The 19,194-nt window shown below is 35.9% G+C and overlaps 1 protein-coding gene and 1 long non-coding RNA gene across 2 annotated transcripts; one reads left to right on the top strand and one right to left on the bottom strand.

Moving 5' to 3' along the window:
* On the top strand, positions 795-2,880 carry LOC109837749. Its single transcript, XR_002246414.1, has 2 exons — positions 795-1,263; positions 2,546-2,880. It is a non-coding gene; the product is annotated as an uncharacterized LOC109837749 (long non-coding RNA).
* Positions 7,624-17,930, bottom strand: LOC109838939 (probable LRR receptor-like serine/threonine-protein kinase At1g53440). Its single transcript, XM_020407375.1, has 11 exons — positions 17,667-17,930; positions 17,232-17,417; positions 17,069-17,137; positions 15,375-15,434; positions 15,226-15,288; positions 14,684-15,006; positions 13,817-14,210; positions 9,226-9,285; positions 9,077-9,139; positions 8,535-8,857; positions 7,624-8,061 (listed from the first exon to the last, which is right to left on the bottom strand). Exons 1-11 carry the CDS (start codon positions 17,869-17,871, stop codon positions 7,624-7,626), a joined length of 2,184 nt encoding a protein of 727 aa, XP_020262964.1. The 5' UTR covers positions 17,872-17,930.

Genomic DNA, 19,194 nt, shown 5'->3' with positions numbered 1-19,194 from the left:
TAGGGGGGGTTATTGGTTGGGACAAGTTGGGACCAAGTGGGATAATTGTTCCAATGGAATAATTTCATCCATTTGGGGTATTTATATTATATTATATTATATCATAATATTTTATTAATATTAATAATTATTATATTATATTATAATAGTATGATATATATATATAATAACTGATATAATACACGAACAATATATTTAATATAATGTCTAATTTACTATATCAGAATAGAGTCATAAGTTAAAAATTTACTATATCAAATATTATAATTCTTTTATTCAATATAATATTATGGGAAAAGTGATTCTAAGGTGACACCTTAGATTCTCACCTAAGGACGCGGCCTAAAATCACATCATTCCCTAATTTTTTTTTCCGATCCGCTCCGTTGAACTTGATCTACACGTTCTTAAACCTAAAGATACCAATTTTGGGGTGAGCCCGTCGTGTTTTGACCCTTCATCCACTCGTCGTAATTTTGTCGGTTTTGAATGAATAGAACTTTTTGCATGGCTCAACAAAGGGTCAAAACACGACGGATTAACCCCAAAATTGGTGTGTTTGGGTTTAAGAACGTGTAGATCAAGTTCAACGGAGCGGATCGGGAAAACAAATAGGGAATGATTTACACTGTAATATAATTGCTATAATAAAATATTAACTGCAATTAATATAGTATATTATATAATAATATATATTATTAAATATGAGTAAATTGCTTGGAGGAACTTCCAAAACTAATGTTATGCATCCTCCTCTCCAGCTAAAAAACCCATGCTCCCCAACCCTTATACTGAAACTTTAGTGCAACTATCCCCCAATACTGTAGAAACCCACTATCCAATAAAGCTATTTCAAAATTACCCTTCCTATTTAAAATAAAAAAAACCACATCCTCTGCAACTACTTTTCTTATCACCCTCTTCTTCTCAAGATCTCTCTTCTTCTCAAGATCGCACTCCTCCACCGCCAACAACGAGGATCCCGACCGCTGACAGCGCAAGCTGTCCATCGTCGACCCCTACAGCTTTGATCCATCTTCGTCGACGCTCCTTGATTGTCTTCGCTCCATCGTCACCCCCTACGGCCAGAATAAGAAAGCTCGTCATCGTCTTCGCTCCGACAAGGACCCCGCTAACTGCAAGCTCGACGTCTGCAGCCTCGGCTACCAGTACCGACCCCAAGTCCCTCTTCATCATCCGATTTTTGTTTCTTTTTCTAATTAATTTCTTTCTCATTGCAGACTGCGCAAAATCACCCTCAAGGTCTGTTCTTTTTCCTACAAATGAGTGTCTTTTAATTCTTCAAACTACATTGGATTCGTTACGCTTATTACTTTCACTTGTGTGTTTTGTATGCCCATCAAGTGTTTGTTGATATGCCTAGCTCTCAATTATCAGGTAGAGTTTACAATTCATGTGAAAATTAATGATAACTATTTTCTTAACTTTTACTTCTTTAGATTAGTGTTTCACGTGTCATCGTTATATTATCAAGATCAAATAGAAAATATCCAGACTTCATTTTCTCTTTAGTCCAAATCCGGTGAAGCTTTGTTGCATCCTAATCAAATATATGAAAAGATTGAATTTGTAATAAAATCATTTAGCTTCATAACTAGTCGGTTATCTTGTTAAAGACGTTGGGAACTGAAAATGATTTTCTAAACAAATTGTTGGAATAGTAGGAAAGATCAACTTTCTTATGATAGGCCTTGGGGATTAGTTACCTTAATTAGCAACATAAGCAAAATGAAAAGAAAATTAATATAAAATGTTTGCATTGCATTGGCAAAAAACTTAGTACATAAGAAATTGTTCTTCCCATACCTTCAAACATGCAACCTTGAGAATTCGTATAATGCTAGTTAGGAATCAACCAAGGGGACAAGAACTACGGTGCATTAGTCCTAATTTCTTTTACATGTGAAATTTATGTTAATAAAACTAACTTTAAGTATAAATGAATAAACAATAAATTAATAAAATAAATAAGCGCAAGAAATGTGGTAGGTGTACTCATGTGTACATTTCCAAATTCATGTATCTTGGCTTTAGCTTATTCTTTTTTGTTTAAGGATGTTTCCCAAATTCTGAGGAATTGGTTTTGTGTGTGACGTCTAATGAATTAAGCCCGAAGTTTATAAACCAGAAGAACGAAGAATCCTTAGAATTATACAATTAATGTCTTTAGTCACTCCTGCATCATACATGCACTCTCTATTTTTTACAATAAATGATGGTGTTATAAGACATTTATATATTCTGTGTGACATATACGCTTTGTCAGTGACATATGCGTGTCTCATGTGATATTTATACATTTTGTGTGACATATACTCCTTATTAGTTATATATGTTGGTGTTATGTGATATTTATACATTATGTGTGACTTGTACTCATTATTTATGATAATTCATCATTTTTTGTGATGCGTAGATGTTATCTGTGATGTTTTTGTATCACCTGTGACTTTTACACGTTCAATGTGATACATAATCTTTTTTGTTGCTGTATATGACTGTTACTTCACCTTTTTCTATTTAGGTACGATTATGGCATACATACATATTTATACATCAAAGTGATTCTAGAATGAAAGGAGGCCATAGATATTGAAGCTTTACAAACGGAGTCTGAAATGTTAAGGGCATGACTTGCTGCTCAAATTATATGTGAAGGCTGAGAATTAAGAAGCTGTGATTGAAGTTAGATGTAGATAATCCTGAATATCTTTTATATTTTGGAGATAATGATATCCAATTGATTGAGTAGAAGTATTAGACAAACACGTACATCATAATTCTATGTTGGATATGACTAATTTCTTTGTAAATTTTGAGACTTATGGTGACAATGATGAAATGTGCATTTGTGATTACCCCATAAACTTTTCTTTAGCATATTACATAGTATCTGAAGGTATAAAGCTTACAGATATCATATTTAATACTAATAAGTCACACAAACAGATAGAACACATAAATGTCACAACAAAATGATAAAAGTAACATATAATAGACAACAATCCCCAAAAGACCTTTAATTCTGCTAAGAAATATTTGTCTTGGATAGGTTCAGTGTATGTGTCTCGATTATGTCCTTCAGTGTGACACCTTGAGCATTTAACTAGGTGTCTATTCTTAGATTGGTTGTTAATACATCTATTCTTACTTCTTTCATGTCTCTTTGTCGTCTTAGGGAAAGTATGTCAACTGTTTCATCCGTGACATTTGGCTTATTGTAATTTAGAACAGGAAAGAAAATGTGTTCATAACTTTTCTTGAAAGCTTCAGTCATCATGAACCAATCGCAATACGGGTACACATCTCTACACATAAAGTTAATAGTAGCACATACACATGTTTATTGGTACACATCATTAACTTCTACTGATTTTTGAGCTGATACCTCAAAGATTTCAGCAAACAGGAAGTGTTCTTCCCACACAAATCCAACTATTGAAAGATTCAGCAATATTGAAAGTGATATGACTATATATGTAAATAAATATCATATGTATCAAACAGAAATTCACTATCACAAATTACATCAACGTGTCACATATAACCGAGAAATGTCACAAGGAACATTAAATTGTCACAGAATACATATAAAAGTCATAGTCAATAGAGTAATATCACATGCCACTAGTAAAGGTCACACATAACAGACAAGAGTTACATATAAAAGCATAATGTCACATGTAAAGAGCAACGACCTACATCTCTTGAGAAACCCCTGTATGCATGCATTATAGGATGCAAATAAATGCTTGAATCGTATTTGTTCTTGTTCAATGATGACGACACTGCCTGGATTTGTTTCCATCACCTTTATTTGATACCTTTAATTGATGATTAAAAATACAAATAACTTGTTAAATGATAAATAAGTTCTAACTGTCACATGTAAGACATGAATGTCACATATAAGGTCTAAAGGTCACATTTAAGACCAAAATGTCACATATGATATCATACTGTCACATTTAAGATCGAAAGCTCACATATAAAACCTAAATGTCACATATGACGTCTAAACATCATATATTATACTTATACGTCACATAGCATTCTGAAATATTATATTTAAGGTTAATGAATCACATTTAAGGTTAACAAATTAATGGACTAACCAAGTTAGTAAACCATAAAAAATGCCTTGCTCAACCAAATATTTGGTCTTTTGTTGTCTCTTTAGCATACAATGCTTTAGAATAACTAATTTTTAAACCATATTGAGAGTGCAATTTCTTTCTAATGTCAGTTGGGGTGATAGATGAACGACTCTTCATAATTGATTGTAGCATACTCGCAATTCACATTCTTGATGCTCTAGAATGACCAGCTATACTGCTATGTTGTCCACAAGTATATTGAAGAACTAATTTTTTATAGCAAAGGCTGACACATGGCTCAATAGTGAAGCGTAAAGTACCAACGAGCATTTTGTTTTTTTCTGAACATGTACTAATCACGAATGTATTTTTGGCTCATTGTTAACATATTTAAATAGAACTTCTTAGCTATAGAGTAGTATATAAGAGTCATTCTAACTTCTTTTACGCTTTCAAATTGCTGCCCTTTTTTAGTAATTGCCTCCTACCACCATGCCGGGATTCCTATTGAGTCACTCTATGTCATCCATTATCCATACATACTCTTCTTGATGATTGTCATTTAGGATCATGTCTGATTTCTGGATGCTCTGATGACTGTGAGTTTACAATAAGAAGACTACAAGTTAAATATAACATACATATAAGTCACGTGTGGTAATTACAAATAAATGTTAACTTGTATATGTCACAAATAAAGTCGATATGTCACGTGCAATATCTATAGGTAACATATAAGATGTAAACATCACAGTTCCCGTTATAACATGTATACAAAATCTGAAAAGAATCTTTTGAATACTTACTTAAACTCTATTTCTGTCCCTATGACATGCGTGAATTCTTTATCTCTTTCAGTAACAGTCATGGTTATCGTATTTAACCATTTCTGTCCCTATGACATGCGTGAATTCTTTATCTCTTTCAGTAACAGTCATGGTTATCGTATTTAACCCCATTGAACAATGATAATCTATCATATTCTTTATCTCTTTCAGTAACAGTCATGGTTATCGTATTTAACCCCATTGAACAATGATAATCTATCATGTTGAGAATATCTTCATCTTTTAGAATCTTAAACGAGACACTGAGAAACTTCTCGAGAGAGTAACTTATCAATAAACTTTCATACTGTACTTTTAAATTCTCCATAGCATGCATCTTCAATTCAGCTAAACTTATTATGGAATTTGTTAGGTTTCATATTTATGAGCCTATTATCTAATCTAGTTTTGATAATTAACAAATAATTCTTAATAATGTTTGTCGAGTGTTTAATTACTTGTTAGGTGTTCTACACAAAGACCATCCATTGGATGTTGGATGGACTTGCGCCTACACGATCATATCCATTGGAGGATGAAAAAAATATCGGAATGAAGCTTTGCATTTCAAGTCAAGTACAAGTTCAAGCTTCATCCGCAACCAAGACGAGCATATCAAATATCTCTTAGCTTGGGCATATTGTTTCTAGTTTAGATCTTATACTTTTACATTTATTATGGTATTAGAGTTTTCAATGCTAGAGAATAACTCTTATTAGAGTTTTCAATGCTAGAGAATAACTCTCTCTTCTTCTGGATCTTGGGGCCGTCGAGGGGCTTTTTATACAAGCACCACTTCCGTGTTCCCCTCCACGGATTCAACTTCAGCAACAAGTCATTATCATCATCCTCACCTATAACCATTGCAACCCCTAATCTAGTTCTGCTAGATCTCTGACAATGAATAATGGATCTTTGACAATACCACCATCTCTTCTTCCCATTACCATTGGAAGTCCCCATTGCCAGCAAAACTCATACCTGTCACCACTTATTGCTGAGCCACGACGACTACACCTCTCATGCAACAACACCTCCCTCCCAATCCTCCCCTTAGCGGCAACGCCTCCCCTACAGCTAACCACAACTCATTATAAACACAACCTCCAGTCTACAAAAAGTAACACCTTGCTGTGTTCCCTTGCCTTGATGTCGACATCAACATGAAGCTATGCTTCTCTCCTTAAGTTTGCCCCAATCACAAGCCTTTAGCAAACTGCATCAAAACCTAATCTCCACTCCATCACAGAGGTCCTCAACAACCATCAAGGATCGAGACTTTGTCCTCCACCTGCCGTTGAGATCTTTACGTTGTCCTCATCATCTTCCCACAGAGCTTGCATCCTCAGCCTGACAACCAAAAGTAGCTTCCGTCATGCTCCAATCAGCCACCTCTCAACGAGGCATGCTAACAGCCACCTACACAATTTTGGCTCTTCTTGTCCAAACTTTCGGTTCTCAATCCAACATGAGTTTGATGGGGGCATTCCAAATAGTGACATATGTTTTCTTAATATCCTATCTTCTATATTAGGTAGCATATAACCATATGTTAGATAGTATGTTCTTTCTTTATTTTCCATCTATATTAAATCTTCATCTCGTATAAATGCATGTAACCATGCTCATCTAGTCTTTCTTTAGTCTCACACTGGTTAGGATATTAGAACAATTCTCCTTTACCTAGTATATAAACACTATAATATTAATGAAGAGATCATCCATTTTCTCCCAAAAGTTCTATATTTATTAGGACGAAGGATTCTCTGCATAGAAATTTTACTTTAAATCAGAAAGTCTTTATTTGACCAAATTAATGATCTCTTTCGCAGCTCACTCAGCAAGAAAAATTCTGTATTAGAGTATAAATTTAGATACCATTCATGTCGACAATATCATGTGTTAGATACAACATGCCGTTCACGACATTCTTTTTTGACAATTTGGTGAAAGGCTGAAACTTGAAAATGAGAAGGCCTAACAATTTTTTTTAGTTGTAGGAATTAGTATACTTGGTAAAATACTAGGGTTTGGGATACGAAATCCCTATCTATTGCCTGAGCTCTTTTGCACTGCATGAAATAATCAAATTAATGCATTTTTGTTAAAGATCCCTTTCATTACTCCAGAATTTTAGAGGTGGTATGGTTTAATGGTGATAACCTATGCTTTACTCTGCCAAATTGAGGGTTGTTTCATGAGCCAATATCTAAATTCACACAACACATATTTTTTTTTAATTAAATTTGTGGTTCGTGGTTGATAGAACTTAAATCTAGAACGCTCTGATACTGTATGAAATATATTTTCCACTACACTAGAACTCTAATATAGCATGCCAGGAGTTATAATTTTATTTTAACATTTTTTTTTGAGTCCGCTAATAACTCAAGCCTCATAATTCTCTATTTCTAGAAACATTTCTATCTATCTCTGTCATCATTAGAAAAATCGTTCTGAAAATGCAAAACTTCTGCGGGTAACAACTCTTTCAAAATGAAGGTTCTCCAAACGCGAAACAAAATTCCCATTTTGTACTGCAATTTAAAAAAAAACTTACAGCTGCTCGTTTGCCCTTTCGATCTCCAAGTATCTCTACATAAACACATCTACAATAAATGCCTGATGTTCAGGGATTTACGCGGAGGAGTCTAAGCGCAATTCTATCATCTGTTTCCTCACGGACAAATTTTCAAAATCGTCTCATATGGACATTTAATCCCAAAAACAGACCCGTTTTCACAATTATCAATCCAAGTCACGTCAAGGCACCTCATTGACACACTCCGTATCGATATATCATCTTCTTCCTCTATATTGAACCTCTCTAGTCCAACATTGTCGATGCTAATAGAGCTTGCAGATTCTTGCCTGGCAATCGATTTACAATGAACATTCGATATCTGTTTGCTGATAGCAGGAGCTGCATATCGCTTGAAATCCTCTTCAAGTTCTTTAGCCACTTGGTTCATTGTAGGTCGGTTCTTTGGCTTGTTCACGACACATTTGAGCGCTAGTTGCCCCATCTTAAGCATCATTTCCATGTTGCATGCTTCCAACAGTAGATCGGCATCAATTATTTCCTCTACTGTACCTTTATCCAAACTAGGCCTCGCCTGGAAACGCCGGGAAAGAAATTAGATATGTAGGAGAAATTTCAAATCCAAATTGAAATAACTAACGGGAAACGTTTTGAAAATAAAATAAATTCTATTTATTCTAACGAAAACTATCATGAATTTTAAATTCTCACGACAGGACCTCAAACAGTGTTAAACTTCATAATTTTGATTTAGTAATGAATGTTTTTTTAAGATGGTATCATAGCAGCCAATATTCACATTTCATAAACTAATCATTAAAGTGAATTTAAGAAAGTCCCACGGCATAAAAAAAAAATTGTTTGGGACAAAAAGATGCTCAATATACACGTACAAAACTCATAAAGTATAAAATCATAATTCTCGATTCTGTTCATAATTTAGAAGTTTTAATGCAGCGGAAAAGACTTTGAGAAATTCACTATGATTTTCTACGAAAACAACATGAGTACCTCATGAGATATTTTGTTTAAATTCATTCAACATACCCAATCAATGATGTGATACTGGGAAGCAGGCCTTGAGTGATCAACGGCACGCCTTGCAGAGATGAGCTGCAACAGTATCACTCCAAAACTGTAAACGTCGCTGAAGGTAGTCAAATGGTAGCTAGAGCAGTATTCAGGGTCTAAATAGCCAGGAGTTCCTTTGATCTGGCTGCTGACATGCGAAGCATCGCCAACTGGACCTGATTTCACTAGCCCAAAGTCCGAAACCTTGGGTCCGAACCCTTCCCCTATTAAAATGTTGCTTGGTTTCACGTCCCTGTGGATTATGCTAGGAGTAACACCTTCATGGAGATGAGCTATGCCTGCGTACAATAAGACCACATGTATGGTTTTGAGCTTTAGATATAGATATATAGCTAGAGTTTGGGATAATCCTCCAATAGAAATGTCACTTAAACTGCCTTTAATCTGGCACGTTTCACAGGCACGGTCAGATCTAGCGATGTCAATTGTGGGCTTATCTGCTAAAGGTAAACGGGAGTTCTGATGATGATGCATATCTTATGGTAAGATTGTTTTACCTTTAGCAGCGCCAATGGCAATATGAACTCTCTGCATCCAAGTCAGAGGCTTCTTTTGTCTCCCTACAAAAGTCATCAATAGAAATTCAATGAGATATCAGAATACATGGTGTTGAAAGATATCCTAGAGAACGTGTTTGAAAATTTACCAGCAATGTAATCGAGAAGGCAACCATTAGGGACATACTCGTAGACCAGTATCTTCTGATCTGAACAAACCGAAAGACAAGGTAAATGTTTCAGCTGAAGTTGGCGGGTTTACAATACCAAGTACTATCCGAAAACTGACGAAAGACAAGGTAAATGTTTCAGCTGAAGTTGGCGGGTTTACAATACCAAGTACTATCCGAAAACTGAGTATCCTAGATGGTCAGGACCGTCTAGGATGCTCCAAAGCTCGTCTCGGATGTGTATCCTAGGCGGGGCTTTCAGTGAAATCCCGTCAAATTTGCTCCCCTCGAGGATGCAGTATCCCGGATAGCTGGTTCTCAATAAAGGTTATAATAGCACTCCAAGTAACAAGTAAGAAACTTAAGTCCAACCATGTCTTATAATGATGGAGGATCTTGTTACCTCTTGGCAATATAAAGTTTGGTACATTTTAAAGTGTTTCATCTAACTGTAGAAGTAACTGTTTCTTGATTTATCTACCCCCTAAGTTTGGTACATTTTAAAGTGTTTCATCTAACTGTAGAAGTAACTGTTTCTTGATTTATCTACCCCCTATAAAGGGCGAGGATGAATTAGTTGATCGCCTGCTCTTTTTCTACCAATTCTGTATGGATATATGGAAATCATACATGGAAATCATGCATGTACATTAGAGCGGGCTCCTACATCGTATCGGAATGTCTGGTTTTCTTGGCATTGTGTTTATGAGAATAACGAGTTAAGATCTTTTGAGCTAGCTACTAATTGTGCTGCTACATCTTGAATCTTTTGGAATGAGCGCAGTAATAGAATTTCCATGATTTGACTTCTAGTTTTTCTTAGTACTTCAAACGTCCATCGCAATTTGCGCAATTTGCAAACAGCAAATTATAATGTTTTATCGTTACATAGATAAACAAGAGATAGAAGATATGTTGATTTGGCAGTTGGACGGGAATTGTGCGCTTGCAAAAGATGACACTACCCCAGTAGTCGAAACATTTAGAAGAACCCAGAAATCAGAATACATGTGCCACCGTGAAGAACCCAGAATTAAACAAAGGGGAGAATCAAATTCGTTCTCCTCTCTTTTGTAATCGGAATCCAAATTGTAATTGATTTTGAGAGAAATACAAGTTAAATTTTCTTTCTTTATCTTTTTACTGCAAATTTTCCAACGAACACAAAGGCTGACACATGGCTCAATAGTGAAGCGTAAAGTACCTACGAGCATTTTGTTTTTTTTCTGAACATGTACTAATCACGAATGTATTTTGGCTCATTGTTAACATATTTAAATAGAACTTCTTAGCTATAGAGTAGTATATAAGAGTCATTCTAACTTCTTTTACGCTTTCAAATTGCTGCCCTTTTTTAGTAATTGCCTCCTACCACCATGCCAGTCATTCTAACTTCTTTTACGCTTTCAAATTGCTGCCCTTTTTTAGTAATTGCCTCCTACCACCATGCCAGAATTACTATTGAGTCACTCTATGTCATCCATTATCCATACATACTCTTCTTGATGATTGTCATTTGGGATCATGTCTGATTTCTGGATATGCTCTGATGACTGAGTTTACAATAAGAAGACTACAAGTTAAATATAACATACATATTAGTCACATGTGGTAATTACAAATAAATGTTAACTTGTATATGTCACAAATAAAGTCGATATGTCACGTGCAATATCTATAGGTCACATATAAGATGTAAACATCACAGTTCCCGTTATAACATGTATACTGAATCTGAAAAGAATCTTTTGAATACTTACTTAAACTCTGTTTCTGTCCCTATGACATGCGTGAATTCTTTATCTCTTTCAGTAACAGTCATGGTTATCGTATTTAACCATTTCTGTCCCTATGACATGCGTGAATTCTTTATCTCTTTCAGTAACAGTCATGGTTATCGTATTTAACCCCATTGAACAATGATAATCTATCATATTCTTTATCTCTTTCAGTAACAGTCATGGTTATCGTATTTAACCCCATTGAACAATGATAATCTATCATATTGAGAATATCTTCATCTTTTAGAATCTTAAACGAGGCACTGAGAAACTTCTCGAGAGAGTAACTTATCAGTAAACTTTTATACTGTACTTTTAAATTCTCCATAGCATGCATCTTCAATTCAGCTAAACTTGTTATGGAATTTGTTAGGTTTCATGTTTATGAGCCTATTATCTAATCTAGTTTTGATAATTAACAAATAATTCTTAATAATATTTGTCAAGTGTTTAATTACTTGTTAGGTGTTCTAAACAAAGACCATCCATTGGAGGTTGGATGGACTTGCGCCTACACGATCATATCCATTGGAGGATGAAAAAAATATCGGAATGAAGCTTTGTATTTCAAGTCAAGTACAAGTTCAAGCTTCATCCGCAACCAAGACGAGCATATCAAATATCTCTTAGCTTGGGAATATTGCTTCTAGTTTAGATCTTATACTTTTACATTTATTATGGTATTAGAGTTTTCAATGCTAGAGAATAACTCTCTCTTCTTCTGGATCTTGGGGCCGTCGAGGGGCTTTTATACAAGCACCACTTTCGTGTTCCCCTACACGGATTCAACTTCAGCAACAAGTCATTATCATCATCCTCACCTATAACCATTGCAACCCCTAATCTAGTTCTGCTAGATCTCTGACAATGAATAATGAATCTTTGACAATACCACCATCGCTTCTTCCCATTACCATTGGAAGTCCCCATTGCCAGCAAAACTCATACCTGTCACCACTTATTGTTGAGCCACGACGACTACACCTCTCATGCAACAACACCTCCCTCCCGATCCTCCCCTTAGCGGCAACGCCTCCCCTGCAGCTAACCACAACTCATTATAACCACAACCTCCAGTCTACAAAAAGTAACACCTTGCTGTGTTCCCTTGCCTTGATGTCGACATCAACATGAAGCTATGCTTCTCTCCTCAAGTTTGCCTCAATCACAAGCTTTTAGCAAACTGCATCAAAATCTAATCTCCACTCCATCACAGAGGTCCTCAACAACCATCAAGGATCGAGACTTTGTCCTCCACCTGCCGTTGAGATCTTTACGTTGTCCTCATCATCTTCCCACAGAACTTGCATCCTCAGCCTGACAACCAAAAGTAGCTTCCGTCATGCTCCAACCAGCCACCTCTCAACGAGGCATGCTAACAGCCACCTACATAATTTTGGCTCTTCTTGTCCAAACTCTCGGTTCTCAATCCAACATGAGTTTGATGGGGGCATTCCAAATAGTGACATATATTTTCTTAATATCCTATCTTCTATATTAGGTAGCATATAACCATATGTTAGATAGTATGTTCTTTCTTTATTTTCCATCTATATTAAATCTTCATCTTGTATAAATGCATGTAACCATGCTCATCTAGTCTTTCTTTAGTCTCACACTGGTTAGGATATTAGAACAATTCTCCTTTACCTAGTATATAAACACTATAATATTAATGAAGAGATCATCCATTTTCTCCCAAAAGTTCTATATTTATTAGGATGAAGGATTCTCTGCATAGAAATTTTGCTTTAAATCAGAAAGTCTTTAATTGACCAAATTAATGATCTCTTTCGCAGCTCACTCAGCAAGAAAAAGTCTGTATTAGAGTATAAATTTAGATACCATTCATGTCGACAATATCATGTGTTAGATACGACATGCCTTTCACGGCATTCTTTTTTGACAATTTGGTGAAAGGCTGAAACATGAAAATGAGAAGGCCAAACAATTTTTTTTTACTTGTAGGAATTAGTATACTTGGTAAAATACTAGAGTTTGGGATACGAAATCCCTATCTATTGCCTGAGCTCTTTTGCACTGCATGAAATAATCAAATTAATGCATTTTTGTTAAAGATCCCTTTCATTACTCCAGAATTTTAGAGGTGGTATGGTTTAATGGTGATAACCTATGCTTTACTCTGCCAAATTGAGGGTTGTTTCATGAGCCAATATCTAAATTCACACAACACATATTTTTTTTTAATTAAATTTGTGGTTCGTGGTTGATAGAACTTAAATCTAGAACGCTCTGATACTGTATGAAATATATTTTCCACTACACTAGAACTCTAATATAGCATGCCAGGAGTTATAATTTTATTTTAACATTTTTTTTTGAGTCCGCTAATAACTCAAGCCTCATAATTCTCTATTTCTAGAAACATTTCTATCTATCTCTGTCATCATTAGAAAAATCGTTCTGAAAATGCAAAACTTCTGCGGGTAACAACTCTTTCAAAATGAAGGTTCTCCAAACGCGAAACAAAATTCCCATTTTGTACTGCAATTTTAAAAAAAACTTACAGCTGCTCGTTTGCCCTTTCGATCTCCAAGTATCTCTACATAAACACATCTACAATAAATGCCTGATGTTCAGGGATTTACGCGGAGGAGTCTAAGCGCAATTCTATCATCTGTTTCCTCACGGACAAATTTTCAAAATCGTCTCATATGGACATTTAATCCCAAAAACAGACCCGTTTTCACAATATTTTTAAAAAACGACCTAGTTTCAAAATTTGTCCGTTTCCTCACTGATCCGCACCAACTCTAGTCCTTTGTTACCAACATCATAAACACTATGATTCATATCAATCCAAGTCACGTCAAGGCACCTCATTGACACACTCCGTATCGATATATCATCTTCTTCCTCTATATTGAACCTCTCTAGTCCAACATTGTCGATGCTAATAGAGCTTGCAGATTCTTGCCTGGCAATCGATTTACAATGAACATTCGATATCTGTTTGCTGATAGCAGGAGCTGCATATCGCTTGAAATCCTCTTCAAGTTCTTTAGCCACTTGGTTCATTGTAGGTCGGTTCTTTGGCTTGTTCACGACACATTTGAGCGCTAGTTGCCCCATCTTAAGCATCATTTCCATGTTGCATGCTTCCAACAGTAGATCGGCATCAATTATTTCCTCTACTGTACCTTTATCCAAACTAGGCCTCGCCTGGAAACGCCGGGAAAGAAATTAGATATGTAGGAGAAATTTCAAATCCAAATTGAAATAACTAACGGGAAACGTTTTGAAAATAAAATAAATTCTATTTATTCTAACGAAAACTATCATGAATTTTAAATTCTCACGACAGGACCTCAAACAGTGTTAAACTTCATAATTTTGATTTAGTAATGAATGTTTTTTTAAGATGGTATCATAGCAGCCAATATTCACATTTCATAAACTAATCATTAAAGTGAATTTAAGAAAGTCCCACGGCATAAAAAAAAAATTGTTTGGGACAAAAAGATGCTCAATATACACGTACAAAACTCATAAAGTATAAAATCATAATTCTCGATTCTGTTCATAATTTAGAAGTTTTAATGCAGCGGAAAAGACTTTGAGAAATTAACTATGATTTTCTATGAAAACAACATAAGTACCTCATGAGATATTTTATTTAAATTCATTCAACATACCCAATCAATGATGTGATACTGGGAAGCAGGCCTTGAGTGATCAACGGCACGCCTTGCAGAGATGAGCTGCAACAGTATCACTCCAAAACTGTAAACGTCGCTGAAGGTAGTCAAATGGTAGCTAGAGCAGTATTCAGGGTCTAAATAGCCAGGAGTTCCTTTGATCTGGCTGCTGACATGCGAAGCATCGCCAACTGGACCTGATTTCACTAGCCCAAAGTCCGAAACCTTGGGTCCGAACCCTTCCCCTATTAAAATGTTGCTTGGTTTCACGTCCCTGTGGATTATGCTAGGAGTAACACCTTCATGGAGATGAGCTATGCCTGCGTACAATAAGACCACATGTATGGTTTTGAGCTTTAGATATAGATATATAGCTAGAGTTTGGGATAATCCTCCAATAGAAATGTCACTTAAACTGCCTTTAATCTGGCACGTTTCACAGGCACGGTCAGATCTAGCGATGTCAATTGTGGGCTTATCTGCTAAAAGTAAACGGGAGTTCTGATGATGATGCATATCTTATGGTAAGATTGTTTTACCTTTAGCAGCGCCAATGGCAATGTGAACTCTCTGCATCCAAGTCAGAGGCTTCTTTTGTCTCCCTACAAAAGTTATCAATAGAAATTCAATGAGATATCAGAATACATGGTGTTGAAAGATATCCTAGAGAACTTGTTTGAAAATTTACCAGCAATGTAATCGAGAAGGCAACCATTAGGGACATACTCGTAGACCAGTATCTTCTGATCTGAACAAACCGAAAGACAAGGTAAATGTTTCAGCTGAAGTTGGCGGGTTTACAATACCAAGTACTATCCGAAAACTGACGAAAGACAAGGTAAATGTTTCAGCTGAAGTTGGCGGGTTTACAATACCAAGTACTATCCGAAAACTGAAAATCCTAGATGGTCAGGACCGTCTAGGATGCTCCAAAGCTCGTCTCGGATGTGTATCCTAGGCGGGGCTTTCAGTGAAATCCCGTCAAATTTGCTCCCCTCGAGGATGCAGTATCCGGGATAGCTGGTTCTCAATAAAGGTTATAATAGCACTCCAAGTAACAAGTAAGAAATTTAAGTCCAACCATGTCTTATAATGATGGAGGATCTTGTTACCTCTTGGCAATATAAAGTTTGGTACATTTTAAAGTGTTTCATCTAACTGTAGAAGTAACTGTTTCTTGATTTATCTACCCCCTACGAAGGGCGAGGATGAATTAGTTGATCGCATGCTCTTTTTCTACCAATTCTGTATGGATATATGGAAATCATACATGGAAATCATGCATGTACATTAGAGCGGGCTCCTACATCGTATCGGAATGTCTGGTTTTCTTGGCATTGTGTTTATGAGAATAACGAGTTAAGATCTTTTGAGCTAGCTACTCATTGTGCTGCTACATCTTGAATCTTTTGGAATGAGCGCAGTAATAGAATTTCCATGATTTGACTTCTAGTTTTTCTTAGTACTTCAAACGTCTATCGCAATTTGCGCAATTTGCAAACAGCAAATTATAATGTTTTATCGTTACATAGATAAACAAGAGATAGAAGATATGTTGATTTGGCAGTTGGACGGGAATTGTGCGCTTGCAAAAGATGACACTACACCAGTAGTCGAAACATTTAGAAGTCAAGAGGGATACTCTGAGCTCATAATGGATATCTAGTGTCATGCTATGAGATAGTAGGGTACAGAGAACATATTTGTTCCATTGAGCTCTTCATTCGGCTTATTTTAGTTCTCTGTGGTTTCTATTTTGTTTTCGTCGGTATCGGTTAGCTTAGGCTTCTCTTGTTCATTGTTTTTTCCACATGCAATCTTTTGGGTTGTTACGTTAAACTCTTGTTAGCGCAACACACCGATATATAGTCACTCACCATTTCACTCAAAGAAAAAGTTAAATCCAAGAACTTATGATCAAATGATAGAAAGTGTAAAACAATTGATAATTAGGTGCAATTGAAACAAAGAAAATTAGATAAGAATTATTAATCCATGTCATGAATTGGCAAAAGGTTCATATATGAGCTTTGTACTAAATAAAATATACATATGACTGCCCGCACATCTCGAAATAGTTCCACTTCAAACAAATTAAGTCACAAATTAAGTGAATTTGGATCTTATCTGCCTCTTGTTTCACAATCAAGACACCACTTATAAACCACAACATCTATTTATGCTAGAAAAGTCATGATTGATTCTAAATATGGAGCAATCAAAGACTCCATGACTTAAGCTTATTTCATTTTCTGTCGAGAGTTTCAGATTTCAAGGGGGCAAGTGACGGAGCCCCTACATTTACAGGGGTCTATATATGTGCAATTTACTCCAGAATTTGATATAACGTCCCAAATGAAGAAGATGTAGTTAAGGACTTACCAGCTTCTTGGCAGAAGCCAGCCAAGCCCACAAGGTTTGGATGCTTCACTCTCCACAGAAGCTCTACCTCTGAACAAACAACACACGTACTCTCTCTTAGCAAGCTACACATACAATAAAATCAATAAGCTGTGATTATCGCCCTCATGTATGAATCCGATACCATTTTTGAATTCAAGAATGCTATCATAAGAATCGACATGTGCCTTCTTAATTGCGAGAATTTTCCCCCCATCAAACATTCCTCTGTAAACATTTCCAAACGCTCCCGAACCAAGCAAACACTCTTTACTGAAACACTTGGTGGCTTTCTCAATCTCTCCCAAACTGAATCTTCTCAATCCGATCTCTGTTCAAGAAATTAACACAACAAGTAATTACACTATAAAATTATAACTTTAAACTTTCAGATAAGTTTGTTTGAAGTTTTGGCGTTACGGAAGAATTTAAGATACCGGTGCAATATACAAGTTCAAATCTCATTTGAAGCATAACGCATAACTCGTATGAAGTTATATGGAATTTTATCATAATTTTGGAGCTCTGACGACGCAGCGAAAGAAACTTTGAAGAGATCACTTAACACTAATTAACGCACCTCTCATAGACAACGTATTCTTGTATTTCTTTGAGTGCATCCTCTTGATGCAAAAATACAGAAGAAAAGCCGATACCATAGCAGCCAGGCTCAGCACTATAGCAGCCAACAATTGAGTTCTTTGAGATCGACCGGGATCGACGGTGACATCCTTGGGGACTGTCGTCATTGACGAAGAAACAGAGGATAGATATCGAAATGTCATGGCTAACTATCAGCATGCATATATATGTAGAACGCCTGTTTGATCAATATCTTCTTCTTTAGTTATATATTTGGGCATGCACGATGGGGCTTAGTCTCTTGGAGGGAATATAGTGAGAGAGAATAAGCGAGAGAGTGGATGGAGGCAGAGAAGAAGAAACCAAGGGAAGATTGTATCGTTTATCACATGAGAATATGTAAAGGAAGAGGATGCGATATGCAGTCCAAAACTTGTTATCTTTGGATTATTTTGATCCGTGGAAGCTAGCTTTTGGGAGTACTTGGCCGAGCATTTGATGTGAGGGACGGCACATAGTCCACAATTGTGTGTAACCGTGTGATGAATAGAGTAAGCTCGCCTGCCTTGATGACAATGACAACTACTCTTGTTTGTTAAGTATATATGAGGAAGGCTATAACTTTATTGGGAAAAAATAAGCAAGAGTATGAACATACGGGTCGTGGACTGTATATCATACTTGGTGTACAGATGAGGATGACGGAGTCCTTTTTTTTAATTTTTAATTTTTTTTTCGGGGATCAATCAGGACGAAAACAAGTCCGGTAGAATAATAGAAGATTTTTGATAAAGTTTCGATAATAATATGCTTGGCACCTTTTGATGTCTTCTTCCTAAGCATCTCTAACAGTTTCTCCATTTTATTGGTATTCTCACTTTTGAAGAATTTTGGGTTTTTTTTTTGTCCAACAGATTCCCCATCACATTCCCCAAAATAGGATGGAGAAGAAAAAAAGGGAGTATTCCCCAAATCTACAGCATTCTGTAAATTTTTGCAGAGAGCTTTGTCATAAATTTAGCACATTCTTCAAAACGAGATGGAGGAGAAAATAAATACAAAACAAAATCCGTAATTATAAAAAAGCCATGGGGGCAGTTCCAATGCTTAGAGCATCTCCAATAGCTTCCCCATTTCCACTTTTGGAGAATTTAATTAGGTTTTTGGTCCAACAGATTCTTCATCTTATTCCCCAAAATAGGGATGCGGGAGAAAAAATGGGGAAGCTTCCCCAAATCTGCAGCATTCTCTAAATTTTTGGAGAAAAAAAGGGATTCTTCAAAATAGGAAAGCTGTTGGAGTTGGTGTAAAAATTAGTTAGAGAATATGACTTTTGCTTCCCCATTTTGGAGAAAATTTTAGAAAAGTTATTGGAGATGTCCTAAGAGTATCCCAAAATAGGGATGCAAAATATTTTTATTATTGTAATAAATACAGAATTCTTTAAAATGGGGAGCTGTTGGAGTTGGAACAAAAATAATTTAAAGAATATGACTTTAGCTTCCCTATTTTGAATAAACTTTTGG

Source organism: Asparagus officinalis, chromosome 4, assembly GCF_001876935.1.
Source record: "Asparagus officinalis chromosome 4, Aspof.V1, whole genome shotgun sequence".
Classification (NCBI taxonomy): Eukaryota; Viridiplantae; Streptophyta; class Magnoliopsida; order Asparagales; family Asparagaceae; genus Asparagus; species Asparagus officinalis.
Note: the sequence above shows the minus strand (reverse complement) of the source record. Positions and strands in the feature narration are given on the sequence as shown.

Coding starts and splice junctions, on each gene's coding strand:
- LOC109838939 (XM_020407375.1), bottom strand. CDS start 17,871: ATGACATTTCGATATCTATCCTCTGTTTCTTCGTCAATGACGACAGTC. Junction 17,418..17,666: donor GAATACGTTGTCTATGAGAG/GTGCGTTAATTA, acceptor TTTCTTGAACAG/AGATCGGATTGAGAAGATTC. Junction 8,858..9,076: donor TGCCATTGGCGCTGCTAAAG/GTAAAACAATCT, acceptor TATTGTACGCAG/GCATAGCTCATCTCCATGAA.